This window comes from Microtus oregoni, unplaced genomic scaffold (genome assembly GCF_018167655.1).
Source record: "Microtus oregoni isolate MIOR12 unplaced genomic scaffold, Mior012 000007F_ref0000211, whole genome shotgun sequence".
Taxonomy (NCBI): domain Eukaryota; kingdom Metazoa; phylum Chordata; class Mammalia; order Rodentia; family Cricetidae; genus Microtus; species Microtus oregoni.
The window spans coordinates 18,590,539-18,616,963 of NW_024543066.1; the positions used below are offsets into that span (position 1 = coordinate 18,590,539).

Below are 26,425 nucleotides of genomic sequence, written 5' to 3' on the forward strand. Positions count from 1 at the left end.
GCACTCTGTTCTAGCAGAAGAATATGGTCAAAGAATTTTGTAGCTCTGATTGCTTAAGGACGTGGAGAAAGGGAAGTTGTCTTGCACTATCCCAGTTAGCTGTTAATATGTCCTCATAAGAAAGTCAGAAAGGTCAGACAAGTCAGACTCCGAGACATGCATGTAAATGATGGGATGGTGGGAAAAGAAGAGAAAGAGGATGAGGAGGAGATGGAGAAGAGGAGGAGGAAGAGAAGAAGGAGAAGAGGAGGAGGAAGAGAAGGAGAAGAGGAGGAGGAAGAGAAGGAGAAAAGGAGGAGCAGAAGGAGGAGGAGGAGAAGAAGAGAAATAATGAGAAGAAGGAATAAAAGGAAAAAGACTAGTAGACAGTGTGTTTTTTGTTCTAAAGATGAAGTATAATATAGACAATCTCCAGATATTGACAGATGGTAGAGAAATATCTTCTCCCCCATACTGTCCAAAACTATACAATGCTGCTGAACCCTTGATTCCAGCCCAGTGAATTTATTCAGACATGTGACCTCCAGAAGTCTAAGTCTAGATTTTTCAGGATACTAAGCCTTGGGATGTGCTGCAAACACAGCACATGGGCAATAATGTAAGCATCGGGTGAAGTGCTGAAGAAAGATACCATAGAGTAGATGTGTTGGAGCAATCTAGTCAAATGTCATTCACATAGGCTTTCTGGAATGATGGTGGAGAAAGTCATGGTCATACCACAGATCTTCAAACAACTGGAGGAACTTTCACATAGGAAGGGAACAGACATTCTGCAAAGGTTTTGAAAGCCAATGAAGAGCAGTCACTAAAAACTAAAGAAGACAAAACAGATTCTCGGGTATTGAAATCTGTACTTGGCTGCGTTGTGATTTGGAATTTCCCTGTAAGTTCCCAAGAAGGTACTGATGTTGAGTTATATTGACTGTGCCATCTGAAGGATATCTCCGTGGGGTGTGGTTCAATTAAAGTACCTCACAGGTCACTGTCACAATAGAATTCTAGGCCTGTTTGGCCTCGGGGCTCAGGGCAATTCATGCATGCAAAGACTCCCCCTCCAATTGGCACTCTGAGACCTGGCTTTGCCACTCGGGCTGCTGTGCTCTGTGTGTGCTCTGCCCCTTCGTGACACTGTCCCTCCAAGACGCACATCTGGCAAAGCCTTTAACATTTGTCTTTTTTTTTTTCGACTACACGTCACATCCTTCCGCCTCTCTGACAACCTCTCACACAGCTGCAGTGTTCATGCTAGTGGCCCTCCAGACCCTTACGAAACTCCCTGAGAACTCTGTATTCTTCGCTGTAGTGCGTTCTCTCGTGTCCTCTGCCTCTCAACACTCAGTACAGATTCTTGAATACAGCCACCGATAAATATTTGTGACCCCAATAAATATTTTCTCAAAGCAAAAATGGAAGCCTAACAGGATTCTACAGTTTACACAAAGTCTAAACAAGAACAGGCTGACTTAAAAGGTTCAACCATGAACTTTCCTCTGCGGCTAAGAATATCTGGTTTTAGTCAGTTTGGTGGGAGCCCAAGGTAAAGGTTTTAAACCTAAGATTTGAAGTAGGTATATGTTCTGTTGGGGGATATTCGATCACACTGTGAGTCCCGAATTTGTATTTGAGTTAATTAAATAAAATTAACTTTGGGACAGGAGGATGCATTAGCAATTAGTTGACAGCAAGTCATTATAGAGCCTTAGAGGGCATCTGGGAGAGAGAGAGAGAGAGAGAGAGAGAGAGAGAGAGAGAGAGAGAGAGAAAGTAGTAGGGTGAGTTTGGGATGACATAGATTTTTCTGGTTTGGCAAAGTGGAAGGAAGGGTCTTCACTGGATGCCAACAAGGAGAGACGGCAAGATAATTTGCGCCTCAGCCTCTCTGAGCTCGCAGGTTTTCACCCGAGCCCTTGACTCTCTAGTCATATTCATAATTATAATGATAGAGATTTAGTTAAAGCTACCTTTTAGTGGCAGCGACTCAGCTGGTGCCTGCAGGAGCAGAATCTCACTGGCTGTCCCATGAGAAGCCCAGCCGCTGCTAGAGAAGCAGGCTGGTAACTGTGGAGTTTCTGGCTGAGGTAGCATTAGAAAGTACAACCACTGCTCCAAAGTTAAAACAACAGTATTCCTAACCTCAAGGTACCCTCTCCAGATCCAAGTAACTTCACAGTGAAAGAAAGAGTCTGCTTTCCTCATATGCATTCACTCCTTCCAAAAACTTTCTCTTACCTTCGATAACGGTTATATTGTAGGTCTTGGTGAGGTTGTACTGTTTCCCATTATGGTGGACAGAATGCACGCAAGTGTAATAACCCCCATCTTCAAACTCAGCATCCTTCTGGATCCCTCGTAATAGTCCCTGTAAGACTATTTCCTTACAGTTCTGGGTATTTAAAGGCAAGTTAAAACACTTCAAGTCAGTAAAGGCAGTATTCTATTTGCAGCCCTTCACTTTTCTAAAGCTTAAGATCTTTAGCGATAAAGGGAAACAGAACAAAAAACCATCAACTCACCTCCTTCCCCTGGAGCAGTGAAGCTCCCTGTTATCATCATTGTCACTACTGAAGAGTAGTGGCATCCCCACTATTGTCATTTTATCTTAATCTCTTGTTCACACACAATCAAAGAGAGAGACGGACAAACAGAAACAGAGCCGAAATACTTGAACAACAAAAAATCCTGCTTAGGTGAAGAATGTCTCTGAAACAATTCTACTGCATGACACTTTGGGTCCAGTTCTGTATTTAAGGGTATGGGCCTTGGGAATGTGGACAGAATGACCCAGAAAACTGAGTAGATGTTGCCCACTCTGGATTCTTAATATCCTGTACCAAAGGGCATAGATGGCCAAATTCATAGATATACTTTAATCTTTCTGTTTCTCCCACAAATGTCATAGAAATCAATAATAACAATAATAAAGCCACTGTCTGCAAACTAGCCCTCCGTCACCCACTGATAGGTTCAGGCAAGTGTAAGACTGTGAGAAAAGGAAGTTGACCAACTAACTCTGGTCGTGTGACACAGTCCCTCCACATGCCTGGCAAGGGGAATAGAATGCCCACAGACTTCTCCTCATGCTGGCCACTGCTGGTGGCCTCCGGAGCAAGAACCAAGCAGTTACCCAAATGTCTTGCAAAGTCCCATGTGTACCTCATGCCAGCAAAGTGTTTCTGAGTATAAGGAGAATTGTATAAACTGAAGCAAACTTTCTCCATGGTAGACAAAATGCCAGAAGGCCTTCATTTTCTGTTCCAATTAGACTTTTTCTGACTAAGCTGTCTAGTACCATTCCCCTCAGGAAGGTCATGGACCAGCCACTAGATTTTTCATGTGACTGCTCATGTTATAGATGTTCAGCCATAAACAGAGCCAGATCATACATCTTCTAAATTTAGTTATCTGTATACTGGGGCTTTCTAAAACCCACTAACCAAACCTCCCTAATTTACATGTACTGCAAAGTACGTATACTAGACAGCAAGAGAAGGCAAGCCAACCCAAGACTGAGTTATATGTTTAGAAAGTATTCCAGATAAGAAATCTCCTTGAAAACTCATACAGAAACACTGCGACAGCAAGAACGACCCACATACTTCAGGGAACTCATTAATGGTTCAGCTTCCCCGAGTTCCCCTGTCTAGTTTTTTGACGGGGTCAGCAGCTCAGGTCTGCTCTTCCACAGACATGATATGTCATGTCACACATGTGCATGCATGTGAATGCAAACACCGTTTTCTACATGATAAATATGAGACAGAAGTATGACGAGCTTCTCCACAGCATCTTTGAAAGGAACTCTTACAACCTGGTAAGAAAAAGGCTCGCCAATGAAGCAAACAGAAAATGCACAGGCGATCCACGAAGAAAGGCTACAATTTACTCATTTCTCTTACCATTCCTAAGAGAACAATAGGAAGAAATCCCCCGTTTCTGAAGTGTTTTCTGTTTTCTGTCAGATTTTTAACTTTCTGAAAGTATTGTTTCCCATGTTGGGAAGGTGTAAAGGGGGGTGGGGCGGAATTGGCTAATGTGTATCAAAAGCTGATCAATTAACCTCCCACTGGCTCAGTAATCCTACATCTAGGCATTTTCCCTGAGGGTTAATCATATAAGCACGCAAAGATTTATATGAATATATATCATTCATTATAGTCTGTAAATAACAGTAGGACACGGGACACTCACACATGTCTAATAACAAGGAGATTAGGGGGTTTAAACCAAATCCATAGAAAACACATTCCCTGTTTGAAAGAGAGCTGCTCACAGGTATGGGTGAATAATTAGGAAGGAAAAGACCAGCGAACAAGCAACTTTTCAGGACAGATGTTTCTCTAGGTAAAGGAACAAACACAGCTGTGGGAATAGGAATGATTTTTCACTTCACTTTTTTTTCATTTCCTGTCTTCCTGCTTTATAAAACAAATGTATGTATTCAGAAAACACACGCAATTGTCTTTCAGCATTTTGAATGGGTGTGGCAAAAGAAAATGAAAAACTCTAAATTAGCATTCCCAGAACTTTATTTTTTTTTTAATAGAAGGAAAAAGAAGGAGAGGCAGAAGAGAAGAAGCCACCATCATGTCCTGAATACCTACTACAGTACAGGGCGGCTACATTGCTACACATACTGCTTAATGGTGCTTGACGATAGCCTTATGGGACAGTCTCTCACACAGGCCAAGTAAGTCGTGGGGAGGTAGACCACTTGTTTGTTTGTTTGTATGTATACAATATTCTGTTTGTGTGTATGTCTCCAGACCTCATTACAGATGTTTGTGAGCCACCATGTGGTGACTGGGAATTGAACTCAGAACCTCTGGAAGAGCAGGCAATGTTCTTAACCACTGAGCCATCTCTCCAGCCCCTAGACCACTTGTTTTTGACGATGGCAAAGTGTTCAACTGTCTTCCTATTCTCCATCTGTTTTTTTTCTTTCCTTTCGAGTTTTAAGGGGAAGTTCTTTCAACTTCTTACCTTATACAATGAAGTGTGGTTGATCAGTTCACCGTAGCTAGAATTTTCACATTTTATACTCAAAGATTTCTTGACTTCCACGTTTCTGTTTATCACAAGTTTTTCAGAAAAGCAGCTGTGTTCATTTCTTTTAATGACAGTTAGGGTCCAATTTTGATGATCATTTCTATGAAACACAGGTATAGAGAGGGATTTTGTGGTTACTAGCGAGATTCTGCAACTACCTCCAATCTTCCAGTTTTACCCTAATTTCTATATGAAGAGATTTATTCACTGAGATGCAAACTTTTCTCTGCCACCCCTTAGCTCAGGTCAGAGAGTTTACAACTATCATGGGGTGAAAGATTACACTCCAGAGCAGTCTAGGAACACACAGAGACCATCACAACACACACTGCACATGTGCACACCACAAACACACACCACACATACATACCAAATATACCACATACAGTCATCCATATGGCATGGATAGGAGAGCAATAAATGGTTTAAACTTTATCTTCAGTGCTGGATGGATTCAGAGACTCACAGGCCAGGAGAGAAGGGTGGCTTTAGTTTCAAGAGAACGGCCGCCCTTGTCTCCTGAACGTGTATGCATATGTACTGTGTCTTCTGTTTCTCAAGGTAGTTTATTCTATGATCTTTCTCCTTACTGTTGAATAAACCGGAGTTTGGCCCAGCCCTTGCACAACTGAACAAGGGTGAACTTCATTCAGTATCTCTTTTGTCTGTGATTTCTTTTCTCAGAAATCAGCCATCTTGAAGATGATAAATGGCATGTTTTTAAACAACAGTGTTTTTTAAAAAAAAAAGAAAGAAGAAAGAAAGAACGAAAGAAAGAAAGAAAGAAGAAATAAAAGTAAAACCATTTGCAATTGTGTGTTTGTTTTCACCATACTAGGGACATATCCGTTCCCATCCTAAAAGTAGTAAACATGTTGCTAAGTTGTCCTGTGACCTGGGAAATGTATTTATACCTGGGCTTTCCCAGGTCCCCTTTATATCTATGAGGAGCTGGATAGAAGAGAATGAAGTGTTCTGTTGCTCACTGACTCCCAGATACTTTGCAATGTGTGGATCCAGGAGAGCCTGACCATTTTCCTCAAGTTCACATAAGAAAGTCAAGGATTCAAACAACCAAGTAACTTGTCCATGGTCACATGTGCGTGTATGTGTGCGTGTGCGTGTGTGTGTGTGTGTGTGCGCGCGTGTGTGTGCGTGTGTGTGTGTGTGTGTGTGTGTGTGTGTGTGTGTTGGAGGAGGCTGCTTGTTCATTCCTGGCTGCCCAGACCCAAACTAATTGCACAGAAAACTGTATATCACCGCATTGCCAATAGCTTAAGTGTCTTTCTAGCTAGCTCTAATCCATTTCTATTAATCTGTGCATCACCACAAAGTTTGTGGTTTACCAGTAAAGTTCCCCAGTGACTGTCTCCTTAGGCGCAGCTACATAGCGTCTCCTTGACTCCACCTACTTTCTCTCTATATCTCTGTTCGGATTTCCCGCCTGGCTTTACTCTACTAAGCCTTGGCAGAAACAGCTTCTTTAATAACCAAGGGTAAAAAAAAACATATTCATAGCCTACAGAGGGGAATTCCACATCATGTGTGTGTGTGTGTTGTTGTTGTTGTTGTTGTTATTGTTGTTGTTGTTGTACTGAATGGGACCAGGATATAAATGCATATTGGGGCAGGAGTAGTTGACATAATACTACATTTTCACATTCTATGCAGCTCTGCTCTTTACCTTTGGTTGAACATAGAGAAAACCAGCCAGGGCTGGAGAGGGGGACCAACTGATCTTCAAGGGAGCTCAGGATCATTGGCAGAATTCTCTTCTTAAGATTCCTCTTGGCAAGTCACACTTAATTCTCAATTCCTAACACTCGGCAGATCTTGACAGTGCCTGTCATGTGTGGGAACCCCTTAGAAATGCTGAACCAGGCAACACTCTGCTTTGCTGCCAAAGAGCGAGCTCAAGGGCTGATGTGAAGTTGAGACTAAGGGAGCCAGCATCTAGGATCCCCACTTCCTTGTAACCTATGCCCATGGATCAATGCTCAATGTCACTCTTATTATAGTGGCTCCTCTGGCTGAGCGCTGTGTGGGTTTAAAAGAAAATAAAATGCCTTAAAGGCTGATTGCTTAGTTGTAGAGCACTTGCCTCACAGGTAGATAATCTTGAGTACCAACAGCAGCAAACTAAAACAAGATGAGAGAAGAAGAGAAGGAGAGAAGGGAGGGGGAGGGAAGGAGGGACTAAAAGAGGAAGGACTGCTCTTCTCTTCTCTCTGGCTCCAAGATAAGCTTTCTGTGCATCAGCCTCAGGCTCCTTTCCCCCGTTTATCCACCTCCACCACAGAAACATCTCTCTTCTGTTTGACTTTCCTTCTTAGCTGATTTCCTACTCCCTTTAAAAGGTTTTCATTTCTAAAATACTGTGTGTGTGTAAATGTGTGTGCCTGTGCATAGGCAAGCATAGGGGTCTGCACAGCCCAGAAGAGGGCATGGGTACCTAGAGCTAGAGTGACAGGAGGTTATGAGTCACCCAATATGGGTGCTGGAAACTGAACTCAGGTCTTCCGCAAGAGCGGTGCATTTCTTAACCACTAAGAAGCTCTCCTCTCTCTCTCTCTCTCTCTCTCTCTCTCTCTCTCTCCCCTCTCTCTCTCTCTCTCCTCTCTTCAGCCTCCAGTGCTCTCAAAAAACACCAGGCCATTTCCTCCACACTGATTTCCTTCTTGAAATATGACGCAGACAAGGGGTTCTTCTACCTGTACTGTATCTGAAGATGTTCAAGGTACCTGCTTCCCCATGAAAGCTCACTTACAGTCAACGCCATTGACGAAGCTCCTTCCTTGTCATCAAGTCATGTTTGTCCAACCCCACCTTCCAGCATCCTTCAGGCGTTGTCTCTGAACTCTTCGGTGCCTCTTTGGGTCTCCCTGCTGCTCCCTCCTCCCTCATTCTGATTGCCCTTCTACTGCTTCCTAATGCAGTCTGTGTCCTCTGCCCTTGACATCAGAAAAATCAAGAGCAAATACCCTCTGTCTCCATCTACTCCCCAGGATGGCCACAGGTGCCTCTTTCCCTCAAATGACTCTGTCCACCGTAACCAGAATATTCATGTCTTTAAGTTACATCTATACAGCTTGGACAGTGGAGACACAGGTTGTTTCTCTTCTCCATTCATCTTTAACTTGCTCTAGAAAGATCCAGTGGCGGCCAATTTATTATGTTTTTCTCTCTTAAAGTGTCGTAAGAACTGAGCTGTTTCAAAACACAACAGTCGTACGACTTGTTTCTGAGGCTCACAAGTTTCTGTGTCTAATAAACAGCTATGACCTCATTTTGTGAGAAACCACAGGAGCGAGAAAGAGGCTTTGCTGCGAAATCTCACTTCTCTCTCGAAGGCTCACTGATAACGATCAGGAGTCACCCTAGAATAAAGAGAGATTTCTAAAAGAAATCTGCTACTTCTCACAGCACAGTGGGCACCGCCCAGCGAGCCTAAGTGAGTTTTCACAGGTCAGTGGCAACTCTTTATAAATAAGAGATATTTTCCTACCCATGTGTGCATGTACCTCTGTGTGAAAAGCCTCACTGACCTTGGCTACTAGCTTGTGGCTGGGTGACAACTGTACCTTTCCCCCCAATAACCCTGCTTCTTGTTTCCCAGTAACCTCTGAAAGCTAGACTACGGTTATTTCATAAACCCTACCTTGTCTCTGAAGCCTGAGGAGGCCGTGTGGGAAGCTGCCCTTTGTAGCTCCTTTCTCAAGTGCATATTATTCTTAGACAGAACTTTAAAACCCACCGAAATTCCACCTTTTCATTAACAAGGAACCCCTAAAAGGAAATCTCATTCATCATTCTTTGAGGTCACTAAGAAGATAAATATAGGTGAATATAGAGTGACCAGCTCAATTTTCCTGCAATGAAATGTTGGTTTCCTGTTGAAGCAAAAGCAGAGGAGGAAAACAAAATGCATGGGTTATCTGAGCTTCCTGATGTAGATTTGAATTGCTGAGCCAAAAGCCAAGAATCCTAGGAAATATGCTGAAACCAAATGGCTAACTCACCCTACTTGGGAAAAGTATGTTCCATTGTCTTCCAGCTCCACTGGCCAGAACTCCAAATAGTGACTTTGCAAAGTAATTCTGGGTGAGCTTTGAGTATTCAGCTCTACATATCCATGGGAAGCATGGACTCGGAACCATCTTATGGCGGCTGTTTCGTTCTTGTGCACAGATGAAGCTATGCCGCAATGCTTCAGATAAAAGGGCTCTCCTTCTAGTGTGTGAATTTTCTGGCGTCGGATGCAATTTCCTACAGCAGATTAACCAAGGAAAAGGAGATAAAACAAGACAAAAATGATTTTTTTCACCCCTCAGGTATAAAAGTAAGATCGGTGGGAAGGCTACAAGAAATCTCAGCATCACATTCCTGTACTGGATTTTTTCTGAAAACAGACCTACCGGAGACAAGACATTTTTGGAACAAAGATGAAGATGAAACTGATGGCTTCTCCTGGACAGAAAGCTAGCTGCAAGAGCATAACTGGTTCTCCCTCAAGACAATGCACCATGGCCACATCTTAAAAGTTACGACACTAGCCTGGCAGTGGTGGCACACGCCTTTAATCCCAGAACTTGGGAGGCAGAGGCAGGTAGGTCTCTGTGAGTTCGAGGCCAGCTTGGTCTACAAGAGCTAGCTCCAGGACAGGCTCCAAACAAATTTCTGTTAAGGAAAGACACAGAAGTCATAGCGTCGCCACATTGCCCCAAAATGTCACCACTGTAGATGCCTCATGGAAAAGACAAGAAGTCTATATGTGCATCCTTCATCTATATCACAACCAGCCTCGTGTCCCTTGTGCCCAAGCAGTCTGCCTACTTACTTCTAGGAAGGTTTGGGAGACACATTGGAGCTCTTGGGTAGCTAAGCCCCTGCAGCAAGCTTCCATAAGTAACCAAAGAACTGACAGAGGCAGACCATTCCCATTACAGGGTCTCTTTCTCCTTCCATCTCCATTTCTCAGCTCAGATTTGCTCTTCGAAGATTTACCTACTTTATTTTTTTCCATCTCCACAGAGCGGACCTCCATTCTCAATTGAAATTGTCGAACCCTTCTCCCACCCTCTGCCCTCTTAGTCTCAAATGCCCGTAATCTTTATTTAGAAAATTGCAATCTCTTAAGTAAACGGAAATATTTCCTTGCGACTACATACAAAACGCTGTGTCTGTCGTTAGGGCTTCTTGCTCAGAGCAACATTCTGACTTTAACTTAAGGCTAACCACAGCTGGAGGAGGAAGTGGCTCCAACGTCAGATCTACTTCAAGATGCGAGAATGACCGTGAACACCAGCTTCTTGCTGGCGGCAGTAAGATAATCTCTATTTTACATTTCTCAACACAGTTTCTCCTTGACAGTCAAAACAAGAGTAAGTTTCTTAACATTTTCATAACGCTCCTGCCTTACGGAGTCGTATGTAATAAAGTGTATAGCTCATACAGTCCTTGTGCTCCTGTGTCCTGATCCTTTTGCACATCATCGAGTCTATGATTGCTGTTCGGTTTCCTACATGCAGCCTGTAGTGTGTATCATTCTTTCCTCGTTATCATGTAGTGTATATTGGGGACTTGGATTATTATAAAAGAATCTATTGGACATTTGAAGTTATTTTAGGTTTCCAAGTGTTGATTCACTAAGGGGGGGGGGGGGGCAGGGAAGCACCTGCCAGGTGATGCTGTTGTATGTCTTTAATCCCAAGAGGAGGCAGAGGCAGATGGATCTCTGTGAGTTCGAGGCCAGCCTGGTCTTCAGAGCTAGTTTCAAGACAGGCCCCCAAAGCTACACAGAGAAACCCTGTCTTGAAAAACAAAACAAAACAAAAAAAGGTCTTTAGTTATATAAGTGAACAGAGGTCAAGAAAGCGAATAGAAAACCCACAGCTAACAAATTAAAGTTAGTGTTTGGCCTGCCCTGATACTTGCTTTAGCCTAAAGCCAATAAAAAAGACAATTGTTTTCTTTTCCTATTTCAAATCAAATGAAGCAGTTTTCTTTGAAAGTGAAGTTTCTATGCCCCTGCCTCCGTATAGTAAGTGCTCTCTAGTCCTTTATTTGGCCCATCCCTGCCTCTCTTCCACTCTCTATCCCAGGGACACCAAATATTTCCCCACCTTCTAAAGTACAATTTTCAGTCACTGACTATTACATAAATTCAGCATCTTCAGTAACCATATCAGCTATAAAGAAAAAAAAGCCTCCATAATTTCCCTCCAGTTGCCTAGTGACGTCTCTTTGTGAGTGTTCGTAAATCACTTACTTGAGGCACTTCTAACAGCGAAAACACAGAGCAGCAAAAACAGCTCTCCACGATGCATGGTTGTGTTTCTGCAGCAACTGGTGTCTCTAGACAAAGAACAGCATAAATTTAAACTTAAGCCCGCAAGCAACCAATTCCACCTTAAAAAGGGCGTTTTAAAAACTCTCCTGATGCATAAACAAAAGGCAGCCCAGCAATGCTTCATATCTTTTAAAATAGTCACCAGTTTGCCAAATGTTTAGTGACATAGAATGATTAAGTTTCAAGGCAATAGATTTTAGGTCCTATAAAACATAATTGTTTAGCATTTTTAGTAGAATAGAGCCCTTGACTTTTAGCTTGACATACCACATCTTGCTTGCCTTTAGGGTCAAAGCAAAAGTCTAGAGAAATTTATGATTTTACAGACTGAAAATCCATAACATATTGAGGAATGCAAGTCCACCATGCAGCCTGCAGTGTGTTTGTTCATGTGTGCTTGTGTGTGTGTGCATGTATGTGTGTGTGTGAGAGAGAGAGAGATTCCAAAACCGTTCTAAGTATGTGAACTAATCATCTCATAAAGAGAAAATCCTCATTTTGACTCACAGTTTCTGAAATTTCTCACAAGTTTCACAAGTCTAAGAATTATGTTATCTCGTCCATTAGCAAAGCTTACACAATGCCTGGCGCACAGTAACCACTATCACTGAAGAAGAGGTGTGTGTGCCCGGGGCATGAGTCAGCACTGGCTGCCCCCGTTTCCTTTAGGGAAACTGAGGAAATAAGTCGCAGGGGTCCCAGTCATGGCACTGATCCCCCTTACATTGACTGTGACCCCAGGTCACAGACCCACTGCTTTGAACTTTGATCCTGGAACAGTTCACCCTTGACCTTGCTAACTGTGAGTGACAAGTGTAGAATGGGAGAAAGCTCTTTCTTGGTGGAGTCTGCATAAGTCTAACTATTTCACAAACGAGCCCACATTTCCTGCTTACTGAAAAGCCCACCGCCTCCACCCTGCTGCCTTAAAAGAACACTGGCCACACAGAACACGGCAGGCCATGAAGAGGTTGGTTTCTTTCAGACACACACAAAACGGACGAGAATCCCAGTCTGATAAACCACAGGGAGTTGCAGACCTTGGAAAAATGAAATAATTAGCTCAAGGACTGTTGGCTCATTGCCGGAACACAGAAGGTGAAATGGCTTCCTGCAGAATCATTGGGGAATCACAGTACCTAACGCTAATGAAGACTTGTGCGCACATGACAGCCTCACAACGTAGAACAATACCCCAACTGCCACTCACCTCCCATCCTAACTAGTCAATCACAGGAGAAGACTTTCAGGATAAAGCTACCCAAACGATCTATCAATTCATAAGAAAGGATGCTGAATAGAATGAAAGCAAAAAGGATTTTTGTTCATGGAAAGTACCCACCGTCCAGAGTCAGACGAGAACAAGGCGCAACTCGAAACCTCCAGCCACCCCCTCTCACACCTTCTCTTACTGTCTGATAGTTCTGTCTCGGATGGAATGTGAAGTGTGATTTCCCCTCTGCCATTTCCGCTGCAAGGGCTGTCGCAGACTAGCAAGAGGAGCTAGGTTTTCATTTTCCTTTTCAATTCTAAGCGCTAACAAGAAATAAAATTACATAATCATTCAGCATTCTGAGAAGCAGAGTTTTCAATGTGAGACACGTTAAGATCTCAGCATGTAAATAATAGATGCTGTCCACATAGTTGTGTGTGTGAGGGGGTATACAGCACTTGAATGTTTTACCGTACTTCTGCGTTCATCAGACAGTGTGGCTCAGTTTTATGGAGAACAGCTGCTGGCCCCAGCCTAGCGGGCTCTCGATCTTCATTCTTTCTGTTACCAGCTTAACAGTCATGGCCAAGTCTCAGAGCCTAGCTGTACTCTGAGTCCTTTAGCCACAGAAGGGAATGACAGTTCTACCTCCCAGGGCTGATATGGTGGCTAACAAGGGTTCCTATTCAAAATGTCCAGGGAATAGTAAGTTTCATCTAAATGTTGTCTATTACCATTGTTTTCTTATTTCTTTTTATTTCATTGGTGTTATGATATGGTCAAACAGGCAAGAGGTCCAAGGCAAGAAAAGCATGCTGCCCAGCTACATTCCAGAAACCTCCCCGCAGCTTCCATTGCCTCCCTCACAGGTGCAGGACACTTTCTACCACACCCAGGACGGCACACCTCGCCTTGATTCATCAGATCTAACCAGGCTGTTTATTTGAGTCTGTGTTTTCATTCTATTAGAAACAAAGCAAACACTATCACATAAGACTAAGCTGTTTTATTTCATGATTATGAACCTTTTTATAGCAAGTGATTCTTTCTCCATTCGACAATGTTTGGAATTTTATTATCCAACTTATTTAGCTTACTTTTAATTTCTCTTTTGGTCCATTAGCATATGGAAATTTTTATATTCATGAACTCAAACCAATACTCGTGTGTGTGTGTGTGTGTGTGTGTATTTCCCATTATTTTTAAGTATAGATCATTCCTTTTATTTCTCAGTGGTAAAACAAATAGTTACCGATACTTTCTTCACTTTTATGGCTTCGTTATTGTTTTTACATTTGACTTATTTTTAAATTTGCAAATATTAATTTTGTTTGCTATAGAAATAGAAACTAAACAAATTTTCATTTCCAAAATAACTATGAATTATTTCTCTGCCTAATCAAGTAGTTTCACCGTCCCTTGGAGGTTTGCTGATAATCTACTTATAATGTGCAGGCTCTCCCAGAGCATCTGTGGAAAATCCAGTGCAGGATGCCTGCCCAGGGGCAAATTGTGCAAGTGTGCACACACCCACTTTCTGTCTGTTCTCAATTTGCTTACCTATTTACAGCAACTGATACTAACTGGCATGTCACACTTTATGTCTGCGTGATGGTTTATTTTTGGAATTGATGAATGAACCAAATCCATAAAATATAGACAGATGGGAGTCTTGAGCGATCATTCAATTCACTGCACACCTTTATAAAGCATGATATCTTCAAAAGTCTGTTTGGACAAACATGATGCTCAGTAAACATAACACGGAGCTTTTGAAAGGATAAGGAAGCCTGGGCTCTACATAGCTATCAGGGCACAGCCTGGGCTCTACACAGCTAGCAGGGGAAAGCCTGGGCTCCACACAGCTGGCAGGGGACAGCCTGAGCTTCACACAGCTGGCAGGGGACAGCCTGGGCTCCACACAGCTGGAAAGGGACAGTCTGAGCTCCACACAGCTGGAAAGGGACAGCCTGAGATCCACACAGCTGGAAAGGGACAGTCTGAGCTCCACACAGCTGGAAAGGGACAGTCTGAGCTCCACACAGCTGGCAGGAGACAACTTGAACCCCTGAATCTTCTAAACTTCTCAGGGCTGATTCCAGTGCACAAACAGATAGAAAACCACCAATCTATAGGACTTACCTGTTCACTCGGAAAAGTAAATTTCATAGTAGATCCATTTACTTCAAAGTTAATACAATATGAAAATATAAAATACAAAGTACAAGCATGTATGTGTGTGCCCATGAGTATAAAGAATAATTCCAAATTCAATTACCCAATGGTATAAACTTTTCTCTAGATTAAAAAAGTTCTCTTCCAAAAGTTATGCGGCCAGGTGGTACAGAATGAAGACCAGAAGCAAGGTACCCAGTGTCTTGTCCTCCCAGGCAAGGATGCTCTTTCAGGATATCCTTTCAGAGTATCAAAGTGGCCATCTCCTGAGTTCCTGGTTCTGTTTCATCCCCTTTGGAGGCCTCACCACAAGAGAACAGACCATAGAAGAAAACAGCTCAGCCAAACACAAGGATGTTAATTAAGGTCCTGCAAGGCTTCCCAGTGGGGAACCTGGGGATGAGAGAGGGAAACAGCCCAGCCCACGACAGGGAGTTTCACTGACTCAGAGTAAACACATTACCTCAGTGTCACGCATTCATTAGCAAAACACAACACTGAGGGATCCCTAGCACAAAATGCCTTGCTGCAGGTTGCAATGCTCCATGAGGTTTCTTCTCCACGCTGAGAACTGAAGACAGGCTAGGCAAGCACTCCAACGCTAAGCTGGGCTGTCCATGTTTTTATCTTTGTTTGTTTGCTTGTTTTTTACACAATCCTTTCTCTACAATCTCTAATGCATAAGTGTTTTACTTCATCTACAAAGAGGTGAAACAACCTGGTGTAACTGGCAAAAATGATCTTGGACACACCCATGCACTTCTGCACTAAAGCAACGGATGTGTGAAATCTGATTTTCCATCTGTAAGGCCCAGAAAAATCACTGCCACCTCACAGCGCTCGACATAAAGGTATCTGCTGCTATAATCTCCAGGCACTATTCCCAAGTGTGGATCCAGATACACAGACCACGAGTTCCCTACCACCCCCCACCCCCCACCCCTGCCAGGACCTGGCAATATGACTCAATGTTTGACTTCCTTAGGGAACTTGTTAGACTACCCTACCTCATGACCGATCTATCCCTCCTGGACCAGCCACTTCGCAGAGGACCCTGGGAGAAGGCTCCCTGCCTTTTCATTTTGTGTGCCTAAAGTGGGTGTTCAGTCGTGTGTGTGTGTGTGTGTATGTGTATGTGTGTGTGTGTGTGTGTGTGTGTGTGTGTGCAATGAGTGCATTTGTGCGCTTACGAGAGCAAGATCACACTATCAGCACCCCGCCCTATCATTAATTGATTAACTGTGATACTACCTGCTGGGGGCTTCTCACCTTTGGAAGCCCCTTGAATTAAGCAAGCACAAAGATTTTGGAATTAGGAAAATATAATATAAATCTCAGATCTATTGCTAGACGGATGTCCTGAGACAAATTCCTGAATCTCTCTGTCCCTCTCATTCATTAAGCCTGGTGATACTGCCTATTTATTTGTTTCCTACGAGGATTAAGCAACTGGAACACAGCTGAAGACAGGCTTTGTACACTGTCGGCAGGGGCTGAGCGCGGAATAAAATCAACTGTTGCTGTTTTTCATTCAGCTTTTCACATCTCTCTGCAAAGGAACTATAAGCCCGTAGTCTAATTATCAGTGCATGCACACACACGCGCTCACACACACATGCTCACTCCCTACCCCCACCCTCCACACACACCAGGCACATTGATCTTGTTCTCAGGATCCTTGCACCCTGAGAATGGGAAGCTCCTTCCCCTTGGTCCAGGTAACAGCAAACGGTGAGGAGCGGGCATCAGAGCCTATCCTTACCTTCAGAGAGGTCTTTCACAGGTAGGGCGGGACGGCGGTCTCTCCTTCCCTTACATTTGAGAAGCACAACAGGTAAGAGTGATCCCTCCCAGTCCACAACTGTGAAACCAGAAAGAGTTGAGGGGGAGGAGGGGGTGCTGTGAGGCCGGACCAGGAGAATGTGATTAAAGAGATCAGACAACCAGGAAGGCTTTGGGGCGGGGGGGGGGGGGGGGTGCAAAGACGCGGGGGCGGGGAACAGACTAGTAAGAAGAAAAGAAAAGTTAAGGCTGCAGGTGGGCTCTGCCCGGAGTGGAAGGGGTTCCAGGTCCGGAGTTGTGAGCTGGGGCACTGAAGTCTAGGCTGCTCCCAAAAGCAGGCTGCTCAAGATCTGGGGATGCCCTAAGCTCCTGCCCAAGCCTGTGCTGATTTTTCCACTCGCCCCCGCTCACCTATGAGCACCCCAGTTACCGGAGCTAAAGCCCTCGAGGCAATAGACCTTGCCGTGGGAAAGCCGATGGAGCGTCCTCGTGACTGCGGACTCTAAGCCGCTCCAGACCTCCGGGGAGGGCACCGCTACCACCTCCAGCTTTCCCGACCTGCGCTGCTCTCTCTATGTTCTACCAGTGGTAGATCTGGCAGCAAGGCTGCGCATGCTTTTAATCCAGCACTAGGGAGGTAGAGGCAGGTGGCGTTCCAGGACAGCCTGAGCTATATTATAGAGAGAAACCCTGTCTCGCAAAACTAAAAAAAAAAAGAAGAAGAAGAAGAAGAAGAAGAAGAAGAAGAAGAAGAAGAAGAAGAAGAAGAAGAAGAAGAAGAAGAAGAAGAAGAAGAAGAAGGAAAACCACCACCGCCACCACACCGCACCCTTCTGGCAGAGAGAGGGCGCTAAGAACCCTGGAGAGAGGGGGAAGCAGACCATGGAGGAGAGTCCTTAAGACTGTCAGGCTCCCAGAGCCAACAGCCCAGATGGGACAGAATTCACAATTGCAAAGTAATGGTAAAATTTTAAATTGTCCAACAGAAAAGGAAGACAGACAGTATTTCTATATTTTTTATAATAAGCTAGAACTCTTCAAACCCAAACGAACAGAATGTAGAGTCAATGATACAATTCTTTCTGCCCAATCAAAAATAATTCACCATATAATAAATAGGAAAAGCATGACTTCTCTGGATAAATGGAAAATAAGTGTTTCGCAAACTTCAGCACTCCAACAACACAGGACTCGTACAGAGAGAGGACCATTATTTCCGTCCTCATCTAATAAAGGATGTTTACAAGCAGCAGCAAGGAGAAATGTTTTGGTTTCCGTGACTAGTAACCAGACTATGCTGCCTGTCTGCCCTCGGCTGCACAAGCACTTTGAAGAAAATGTTTAGAAGTATAAGGGCAGGACGGGATAAAGTGGAAACACTGTCTTCCACGGAAGATGCCTTTGGATGGGTCACCCTTTGAACCCACCGAAACAATAAAATGAAACTACTATCTTGAGTTTAGCAAAACCATCAGATACAGGTTTGCTACCGAAAACTCTGCCTATTGTTGAATTGGTAGAGAACCTACGTTAGAATCTATGTTATGGGCTCCATATACATTATTATCCAAATCCTAGGTGGAATTTTCTAAGAAACTAAGAATATTTCTCTAATATAAATATAAATGCAAATTGTTTTAAATTGTCGGGATAATCTTGAAAAGGAACCAATAGTAGTTTTCTTGGGTCATTTTTGGTGGGTGAGGGAGCAGGAATTATAAATCATCTAACTGGAGAGAATTTTATTTTTAAGAAGTCTTCATTAAGGTAAATCACAGAATACAGTCAGTTTCACATGGTGCACAAGGAGATTTCATAATTCCAAACATTAGTACTTACTGAATTGTTTCTGAAGTCCCAATTCTTCTATTTTCTATTAGCCAAAGAATCTAATGTGGTATTACATTTCATCAGATCTAAGAAAACTTTTATTTGAGGACATTAAGGAACTCATAACCACAGAGCTAGTTATCCAAAGCAAGGGTTCCTCCCTGATCCCACATTCTACTGTGTGAACAGTTATACACACAGCATGCTTTTCCCAGGTCAGTTTTTGGCAATCCAATAAGAGGAGATAACATTTCTTAAGAACGCAACAATCCACTACAGTGGGGCAAGAGGATTTAACAAGCACAACCACAGGACGGATGCACAGGTAAGTACGAATTCCACATCTTCTTCAGCTAAAGCATCAGCCTTTAAACTGAACTTTGAAGGTTTACTTGGCACACCAACTTAAGGATACAGATTAAGAGCACGGGGTCCCTAAAAATGTGGGTTACTCTCCATCCTTTACACAGACTTCTGGGTATACAATTTATCTGCAGTGAGGACTCCAAAATATATGTTGACCACGAATTCAAGATTACTCTTCATTTCAAGAGTCTATCTATTCTGTGCCCATTGTCATTTCGACATGAATCCCACCACTTAGTGAGTAACCCTACTGAGGCAGGACTCATATCCACCAGCAAAACTCGAGGTGCCAGTAAGACTCCTGCCTTGCCTCCGGATCAACTCCTAGGAGTCTATGGCACCAAAGTATTGTGTTCTCCTGAAGAAGACTGTCCAGAGGACCTTTGACTACAAAGTGCTTGTTCTGACAAAATTCCCTATGCATTTCACAGAAATGTCACAAAAAAATAAGTTGTCTCACAGTGACAAAACTTCTTTCAGTCAGTAAGTAGGAGATGTGCTAGTATGGCTGCAGTGTGATGGACTTGTTTCTCATGGTGGCCGCTTTAGCAGGAGTCTGCAGCGCAAGCTGAAATGGGGCGTTCTGAACATGTAAATTAGCATCTGTAAATGTTAAAGCAGTTCAAGATTGACATGCCACAGATTTTCCTTTGGCGCTAAACAGGAAAGACTCAAAGTCAGTATTGTACAATCCCGGCTATACAAATTATATGTACACATTGTAAAGATATCTTAAAGTACTGTCTTACTTGCCAAAATTCATCTTAAGATGTCAGGGTTATGATTGCCTTTTATAATATTTTTTCACACTGTCCTTTTTCAAATATACCTTTATTACTTTTACAGTGAGAAAATATTTCTAAAGAGAATAAAACTATATGAAAGACACTAGAATTGAAAAGAGCTTGTTGGTCATGGCAATTTAGATAAGGTAGTCTAACAAATTCGGCAACATTGACACGACAAAACTGCGTAAGTGCCAAATAAAGAAAGAAGTTCTGGCATGCTGGGAATGTGATTTACCACTGGGGTTCCACCTCTGGGCATGAGAACGCTCAGAATTCTATTCTAGAACCATCAGCTTGCTATTCAGAAAGCAGATTATTGATGAGGATGAAAAGAAAGAATAAAGACAGAAATGGAAGAGAAGAAAAGGCACAGGGATGACCTTGTGCCACAAAGGAATGAAATGGGCAAAGGAAAGCACAGAGAAAGGAGGCATGGCCCCGCCCACAAGTAGGAGAACTACTAAAGTAGCTTGCTAGCTGGGGCCTGGGGCTGCTACCCTTGACATCCCACTCCGCTGCCTGCTGCAAGGGAACAGCCAGCTGTGGGTGATCAGGACCACAACTCAAGAGTGTTCTGGGTCAACATGCCTTGTGTTTCACTCAAAGGAACCACACCGGATGCCATCTTAGGGAGTTTGTTTGGCACTGGCATCTGGTACCTCACATGCTTCCAGAATTTGGAGCTTAGAGATTGCTTGTTGGCCACATGGTCTTCCTTCCACTTGATGGTCCCCTGCATTTTCACGAGATGCTGGAGAGAATCTTGGAGGTCCCCAACCTGCAGTCGGCTGGCCTCGCCCAGAGGTTCCATCTCAATAAGAATCACCTTGGAGTTGTTCTGGATGAGGGCACTGTGCAGGGCAACCTCCTGTTCGTAAGCAAACTCTTTGCTGTGCATCATGTGAGGGGCCAGGACAAACATGTGTCTTCTGCTGTTCTGGATACTGCTTTCCACCACGGTGGCTGCATCTACAGTCAGAAGATGATTAGAGTCCTCCTGTCATTTCTTTTATACATTCAGTGTTTGGATCATGAATGTTCTGGGCATTCAAAAGTTCTTATTGTTGTAATCTGTTGGGAGATTCTGAGCTGATAGAGTCATATTCAGAAATCTGAAATGACATTATTGAGTTTTGCTACAAAAATATCCACCCAAGGGTTTAGCCAGCTAAATCAATGTTAATGAAAAGTCCTCCCAGCTGCCTGGAAAAGTGAAGGTCTCTTAGTCCATCATTTCATGGAGGACTTAGAATTCAGGTTCATTGGAATTTAATTTTTAAGTCTACTATCGTCTTAGACTGGCTAGTGACATATTTTTAAGAGGGCCAACATTTTAATTTTAATTCATACATCGAAGAGTGCAAACTCGGCAAGCATTGATCCTCTCAACTGACCAAACTTACAAGAGAAGTCCTGGGTCACTTTACCCCACATGATCTCTGTTTAGAGAATTGATTCCACTCATGCTTTAAAAAAATAATCCTAAAAATGTAATCTTAAGAAAAGTCTTATCTCCTTTCAAAGTCAGCCTTTGTACCTTGCCCAGGCCAAGGTGATTCAGTTAGTTCTGAGTGGGCTTAGAAGAAAAAAAAAAAAATGTCCCACCTAGCTAGCACTCACTGCAGAGGGTAAATGCACACACAAAAGAAGTGAAGCCATTAACAGCTCAAGATTGTCTTAGAGTGCGGTGGTTACTTCTAGTCAGTTGGAATAAGAAAATCATGTAAAATGGTGACAGATGGACCCTTGTGTCGGTTGAGATTTTCCATCCTGGGTGGAAGGAGATGTGGAGTGGGTATCAGGGGAGAGGGGAAGACAGCTAGCAAGAACATAAGCACGGTGCACTGGCCAGCTACTGTGAGCATCTCATTGTCAGGATGAGAAGAGTAAATGATGAGGAATAATTTAAAAGCTCTCGTCATGGGATAATAGGATATCCCAGTAGCTTAGGGTGCTTGACACCAAGTCTCAGGACCCGAGTTTGATCCCCAAGACCCATATGGTTGAAAGGGAGAATTGGCCCTTTGTAAGTTGACTTCTGGCTGCCATACATGTGTGTGGCACACACAAAATAAACGTAATTTTAAAATATCTCTGGTCATAGCTAAGCTAACTCATAATTGTCATGTGTTTGAGGCCAGCCTGTGCCACATGGTGAGTTCCAGGTCAGCCAGGGAAACCAGGAAAGACCCTACCTCAAAATATTTATCCATCAATCAATAGTAAATCTCTGGTCTTGCCGAAAGAACAATCAATAAAAGCCCTTCACTAATTCAGCAAAGAGGCCAAATCTCCCTGTATGAATTTATTTTTGTTTATGTATATGTGTGTATTATTAAGTAAATATTCTAAACTAAATCTCCTATTACAGCTCACACATTACAAAATTGAGAATTACGTCGATTCATTACTATTAAATGATCTTCAAAATGTTAAGAATGTTAAGTTGTAAAATGCAGCAAAGGAAATGGTGTGTATATTTCACCTGATACATTAAAATGCTAATGAAAACATATAGCTCTCACTACATAATCCATATGAAGTTTTTTATATTTAAAAATGTTTAAATTGAAATATTATAGTAGATGCCATAGTGATACTTTTTAACAAAGTGTTTCTGCAGCTTTCCTTTCCTCATCTCTCCCACCCATTGATGTCTTCACCCCCCTTATAGCTGCCCCACGTTCCTTTCCTCTTCCCTATTCCACGTGTGCCACCCCATCCCTCCTCATTACCTAATATTACCCTCTCTTGGTCTCCTTTCCAGACTTTTTTTCCAATGAATTTCAATTCCCCAGCCCATGATGGCACCTTTACCTTGTCCGGGCAACAGGTCTCTCCCATAAATGCATAACTTGTAACCACATTCTTTTTCAAGAACATCGGGCAGAGTGTGATGAACAAAGTACTCCACGGAGGTGGTTCCTGCTGAGCTCCCCTCGAAGACCCGTGGGTAGATGACATAAGCATCATACAACTTGCCATCTAAGAATGAGACCAAAAAGTACCAATTCGTTATGGGTTCTAAACTCTCTCGTTCATCTGATGAGAGACCGCTCTTAACAAGTTGTATGGCTGTTAGTGAATATGCTTCATCCCCCCAAATCCTCTTAAAAATCAAGAGATACCAACAACCCACAGATATAAAATGTGGCCAGGAAATAACAGATGCGGATCTAAGTTTGATTTGTTGGTTGGTTGGTTAGTTGGTTGGTTGGTTGGTTTTTAACATCTGAACTTGAATGATAGAGAACAGAGAGTCTGTTCAGGACACTTCAATTTTGTTCATAAGCTTCTGGTATTTATCATGATGCATGGAGCCTCCTTCTGTGCCTGGTGCCTGTTTCATTTTCCCCACACAGCCTGCCTCACTTAGGCAAAGACAGCCAATGGATACCCAAAGCCACGGGTAGTACTTAGCCCTCTATTCTACATTGTCTCCTAGACACGCAGACCTAAGACTAATTTATAAACTTGGCACAGTAAGAGTTTAATAGCCATAACTGGGAATCAGGATGGAGCCATGGACTCTGACAAAATTGGCAGCAACAATAGTCTAGAACTTTATGGCAGTTATCTCAAAGTAAAACAACTATTCCTCAGACTCAAACACTGTGGGACTTCAGCAGCAAACCTGCTAACTAATACAGCCACTGGCTAGTGGGTGGGTAGCATACACGCCATGCCATGGATACACTGAACAAACAGATCATTCATGTCCCAGGCAAGACAGAGCAGGACACTGTGACTTTATCACTCATCTCAGAACTATGCTCAACCTAAAACCTACACTTGCTTCTTTCAGCAGTTCCTCATTTAATCTTTTTAAGCTTCAGCTGACCCTCAGTAACTGAAATCCCAGAAAGCCAAATCAAGGGTATGTGGAAACCATAATACTCCTTCAGAAGAAGTTCATATGCTAAAGGTCAATAGTGAGAAAAGTCAAATTTCATAAGGGATCTGAACTACCCACAGATCAAACCACCACCGGCTAATTGACAGTGTCAAGTGCTAAGACCTAATGTGTTCACTTTCAAATGAAGGCAAATATTCCCATTTAATCAGAACTCTTTTTGCATGGGTAAAGTTCAAGTAAGTATGTACTCATGGGGTGAGGATTCAAGGAAAATTTGCATGTGTTATGTGTTCCTCCTTCATGTGCTTGAACATGAAACTCCAGGATGATTTTATTGTTGTCCCTTCATAAAGCTTTATCAACACATATTTCCCAAAACATTGAAACCTATCTGGGCCTTGGGCAGAGTCTGTTATCAGGGACTCACTAAGAATAGTAATTCCACCAGGGAGGAGATTTGAGATGAATGTCAAGAGTACAAGTAGTAACAGGAGAAGCATGGAAAATGACCTATGTAGACTCAAAGATCTCACTGAGGAGGTTACACAGGAAATGAAAATAGGGTTTAGCAGCATAACATCAATAGACAAAAAAACCAATAGTCACTGTGGAACCTTTCCTTGTGAAGAGAATCTTGAACTTGATACTCACCATTCTGAATTCTGTAAGGTGTCACTATGTCCCTCCAGAAAAGAGCAACCTCAATCCAGAACACTTTTAAGACTATCACCAAGACACTGATAAACATGAGCAATAGACTACATCCTGCAACTATGTAGTAGGTGCTTTGATGATCGGCTATCAAAAGATGGGGAGACGAGAAAAACTATCATTAGTATTAGTAAAATAAGACAGAATGGAAGAATGCATGGATGTTGACATCCATTGAAACCACAAGACATTCTCACTCAATAAACCAATGTTGAATTTTCATGAATATTTTCAAAATCAACAAATCAATTGTTTTAGCCCATATTCTGTGCAAGTCTTGAGGCTTGGTGGCCCAGTGTTCTTAAAAGTAAAGAAGACACGCAGACACATGTAAACCCATAAAGAGGAGATAAGAAGGGATTTCAGTTGGGGGAGACATTTTGAAGGGAGCCTGCTCAATTCCAGAAGGAGTAAAGAAGGAATCCTGTTAAATGAGATCACTAAAGGATGGAGAGGAGTCAGAAAGATCTAAAAATAAAAAGCTTCCCTTCCCTTGTCCAGAGAGGATGCTGAGCAATATGCAGAGGTGGGAGTGTGTGTTCTGAAAGCTTTATCAATTCAGTTTGGGGAAATAGTGGAAGATGTGTCCGGGGCTATGCTTAACCAGAAACTCTTGCTATGGAATTTGTCATGACATGAAGGAGTGGAGTGTTGAAAATGAGAGTTCTTTTTCCAAGATTAATATGATGGTAGTAGAAGGCTTTTTTTTTAAATGGGAAAAAGACACATCTAATGAATTATAGTAGGGTGAGTAATTGAGGGGAAGATAAGGATATGAACTCATGAAATAGTAAGAAAGGGATTGACAAGATCAGTGTTGGTCACACTAAAGAGCGTGAGTCAGTAGTAACTGGTCAGGGGCTTGTCGCTGCTAGAGGGTGGGGGATATAGAAGAGAGGACTGCAGGTCACTGAGTGTGTGTAAGGGAGAAGGCAGTTTACTGGGTTCTGTAATGCTTCTGCCTCCCACTATTGAGATCTCCCTTCAGCTGTCTCTGAGCTTAGGCCCACATTTCTTGTTTCACAAAACACAAAAACAACATTGCTTCCAACTTTGGGAACTTGTAAGACACATGTACAAGTCGGACACAGGAACTGCCACCGTTCATGATATTCTTGGCAGCTTTAACTTTATGATGCTCATAGATTTATTAGAAGTGGTACTGCATACACATGAATAGCAAGAGACTCATAAGTCTGACCTGGTAAGTGATTTTTTTAAAAATCTTATTTGTAAATCCCCAGGCACAGGCTCCAAGATATGACATGAAAATCTCTACTAGTAGTTACAAATTTCTCTATCACTCCTGATAGTTTACCATCTGTGTGTATGCAGGACAATTAACTCAAAACATCAAAGTCTGGTGCTGCAAAGATGATCCAAGAATGAGAGCTCAAAACAAGCAAGAGGTTGCTGTCTTTATTTCTTCAGGTTTAAATAAGAACTTCCCAAGAAGCTCATTTGGAAGAACTGTCTAAAAGTCCAGTCGGATACATGCTAGGGACGTGTGGGAAGTTGACTTGTTCTTACAGGGACTCCTGTTAGTAAGTACCTTTATGGACAGTTGAGCACATGCAACAAGAGGCAAGACCTTGATTTAAGATGTCCCTGAAAGTTGACACTCAACATCTACCTAAGTGCTTATGATTTTGTAAAGCACAAGGAATTTTCTCATCAATGGCTAGACACAAATGCTTCTTGTCAGTGTTTATAAACAGGCAAATGACATCTGTGCTGAGTCCTGAGTCTAGGATTACAGTACTTGCTAATCCTTCAGGCTCACTCTGCTTTTTCTTCCTTGCTTAGTGAGTGAAATTAACGGATAGTATAGGCATGGGGGTGACAAGAGAAATGAGAAATTCTAAGGGAAGGTAATTAGATCTAGCCTAATACATAGGAAGCTTTGTATATATGTATGTACTATGCTTATCACAGACACTAAATTTGCATGTAACAGCATTTAGAACTATGCGGAGGGAGACTTTTTTTTTAAGTTTTTGTTATTCAAACTTAAAAAATACCAGAATTGCAGAAACAAAAGAATTCATTATGATAATTCAACAGCAATGGAGACAATTTTTATTCAATACACTGAGTTGTTGAAATAGTATAAACATGTTGATTTGAAAAATAACAGGTGAATTAAAAATAAGCCAGAGAGTACAAAAATCACATACATGTACACAAAACAAATATAACATTCCAGGTAACACAAATATAATTCCAATACAAACAGAACGAGAAAATACTCAGAAATTTAGACAAAAGATACACCATTAGCAGAGGAGGGTACTAAGGACACAAGGTCA

The 26,425-nt window shown here is 42.5% G+C and overlaps 1 protein-coding gene across 1 annotated transcript in view; it reads right to left on the reverse strand.

Moving 5' to 3' along the window:
• The window catches only part of Il18r1 (interleukin 18 receptor 1), a 31,919-nt gene extending 15,235 nt beyond the window's left edge, over positions 1-16,684 (reverse strand). The window contains exons 1-5 of the mRNA XM_041656037.1: positions 16,546-16,684; positions 11,315-11,400; positions 9,066-9,312; positions 4,981-5,146; positions 2,230-2,383 (exon numbers count right to left, since the gene is read on the reverse strand). Of these exons, the coding sequence (XP_041511971.1) occupies positions 2,230-2,383; positions 4,981-5,146; positions 9,066-9,312; positions 11,315-11,372 (625 nt within the window). The 5' untranslated portion in view covers positions 11,373-11,400; positions 16,546-16,684. The remainder of the gene's footprint in view (positions 1-2,229; positions 2,384-4,980; positions 5,147-9,065; positions 9,313-11,314; positions 11,401-16,545) is intronic.
• Positions 16,685-26,425: the final 9,741 nt, after the last annotated feature.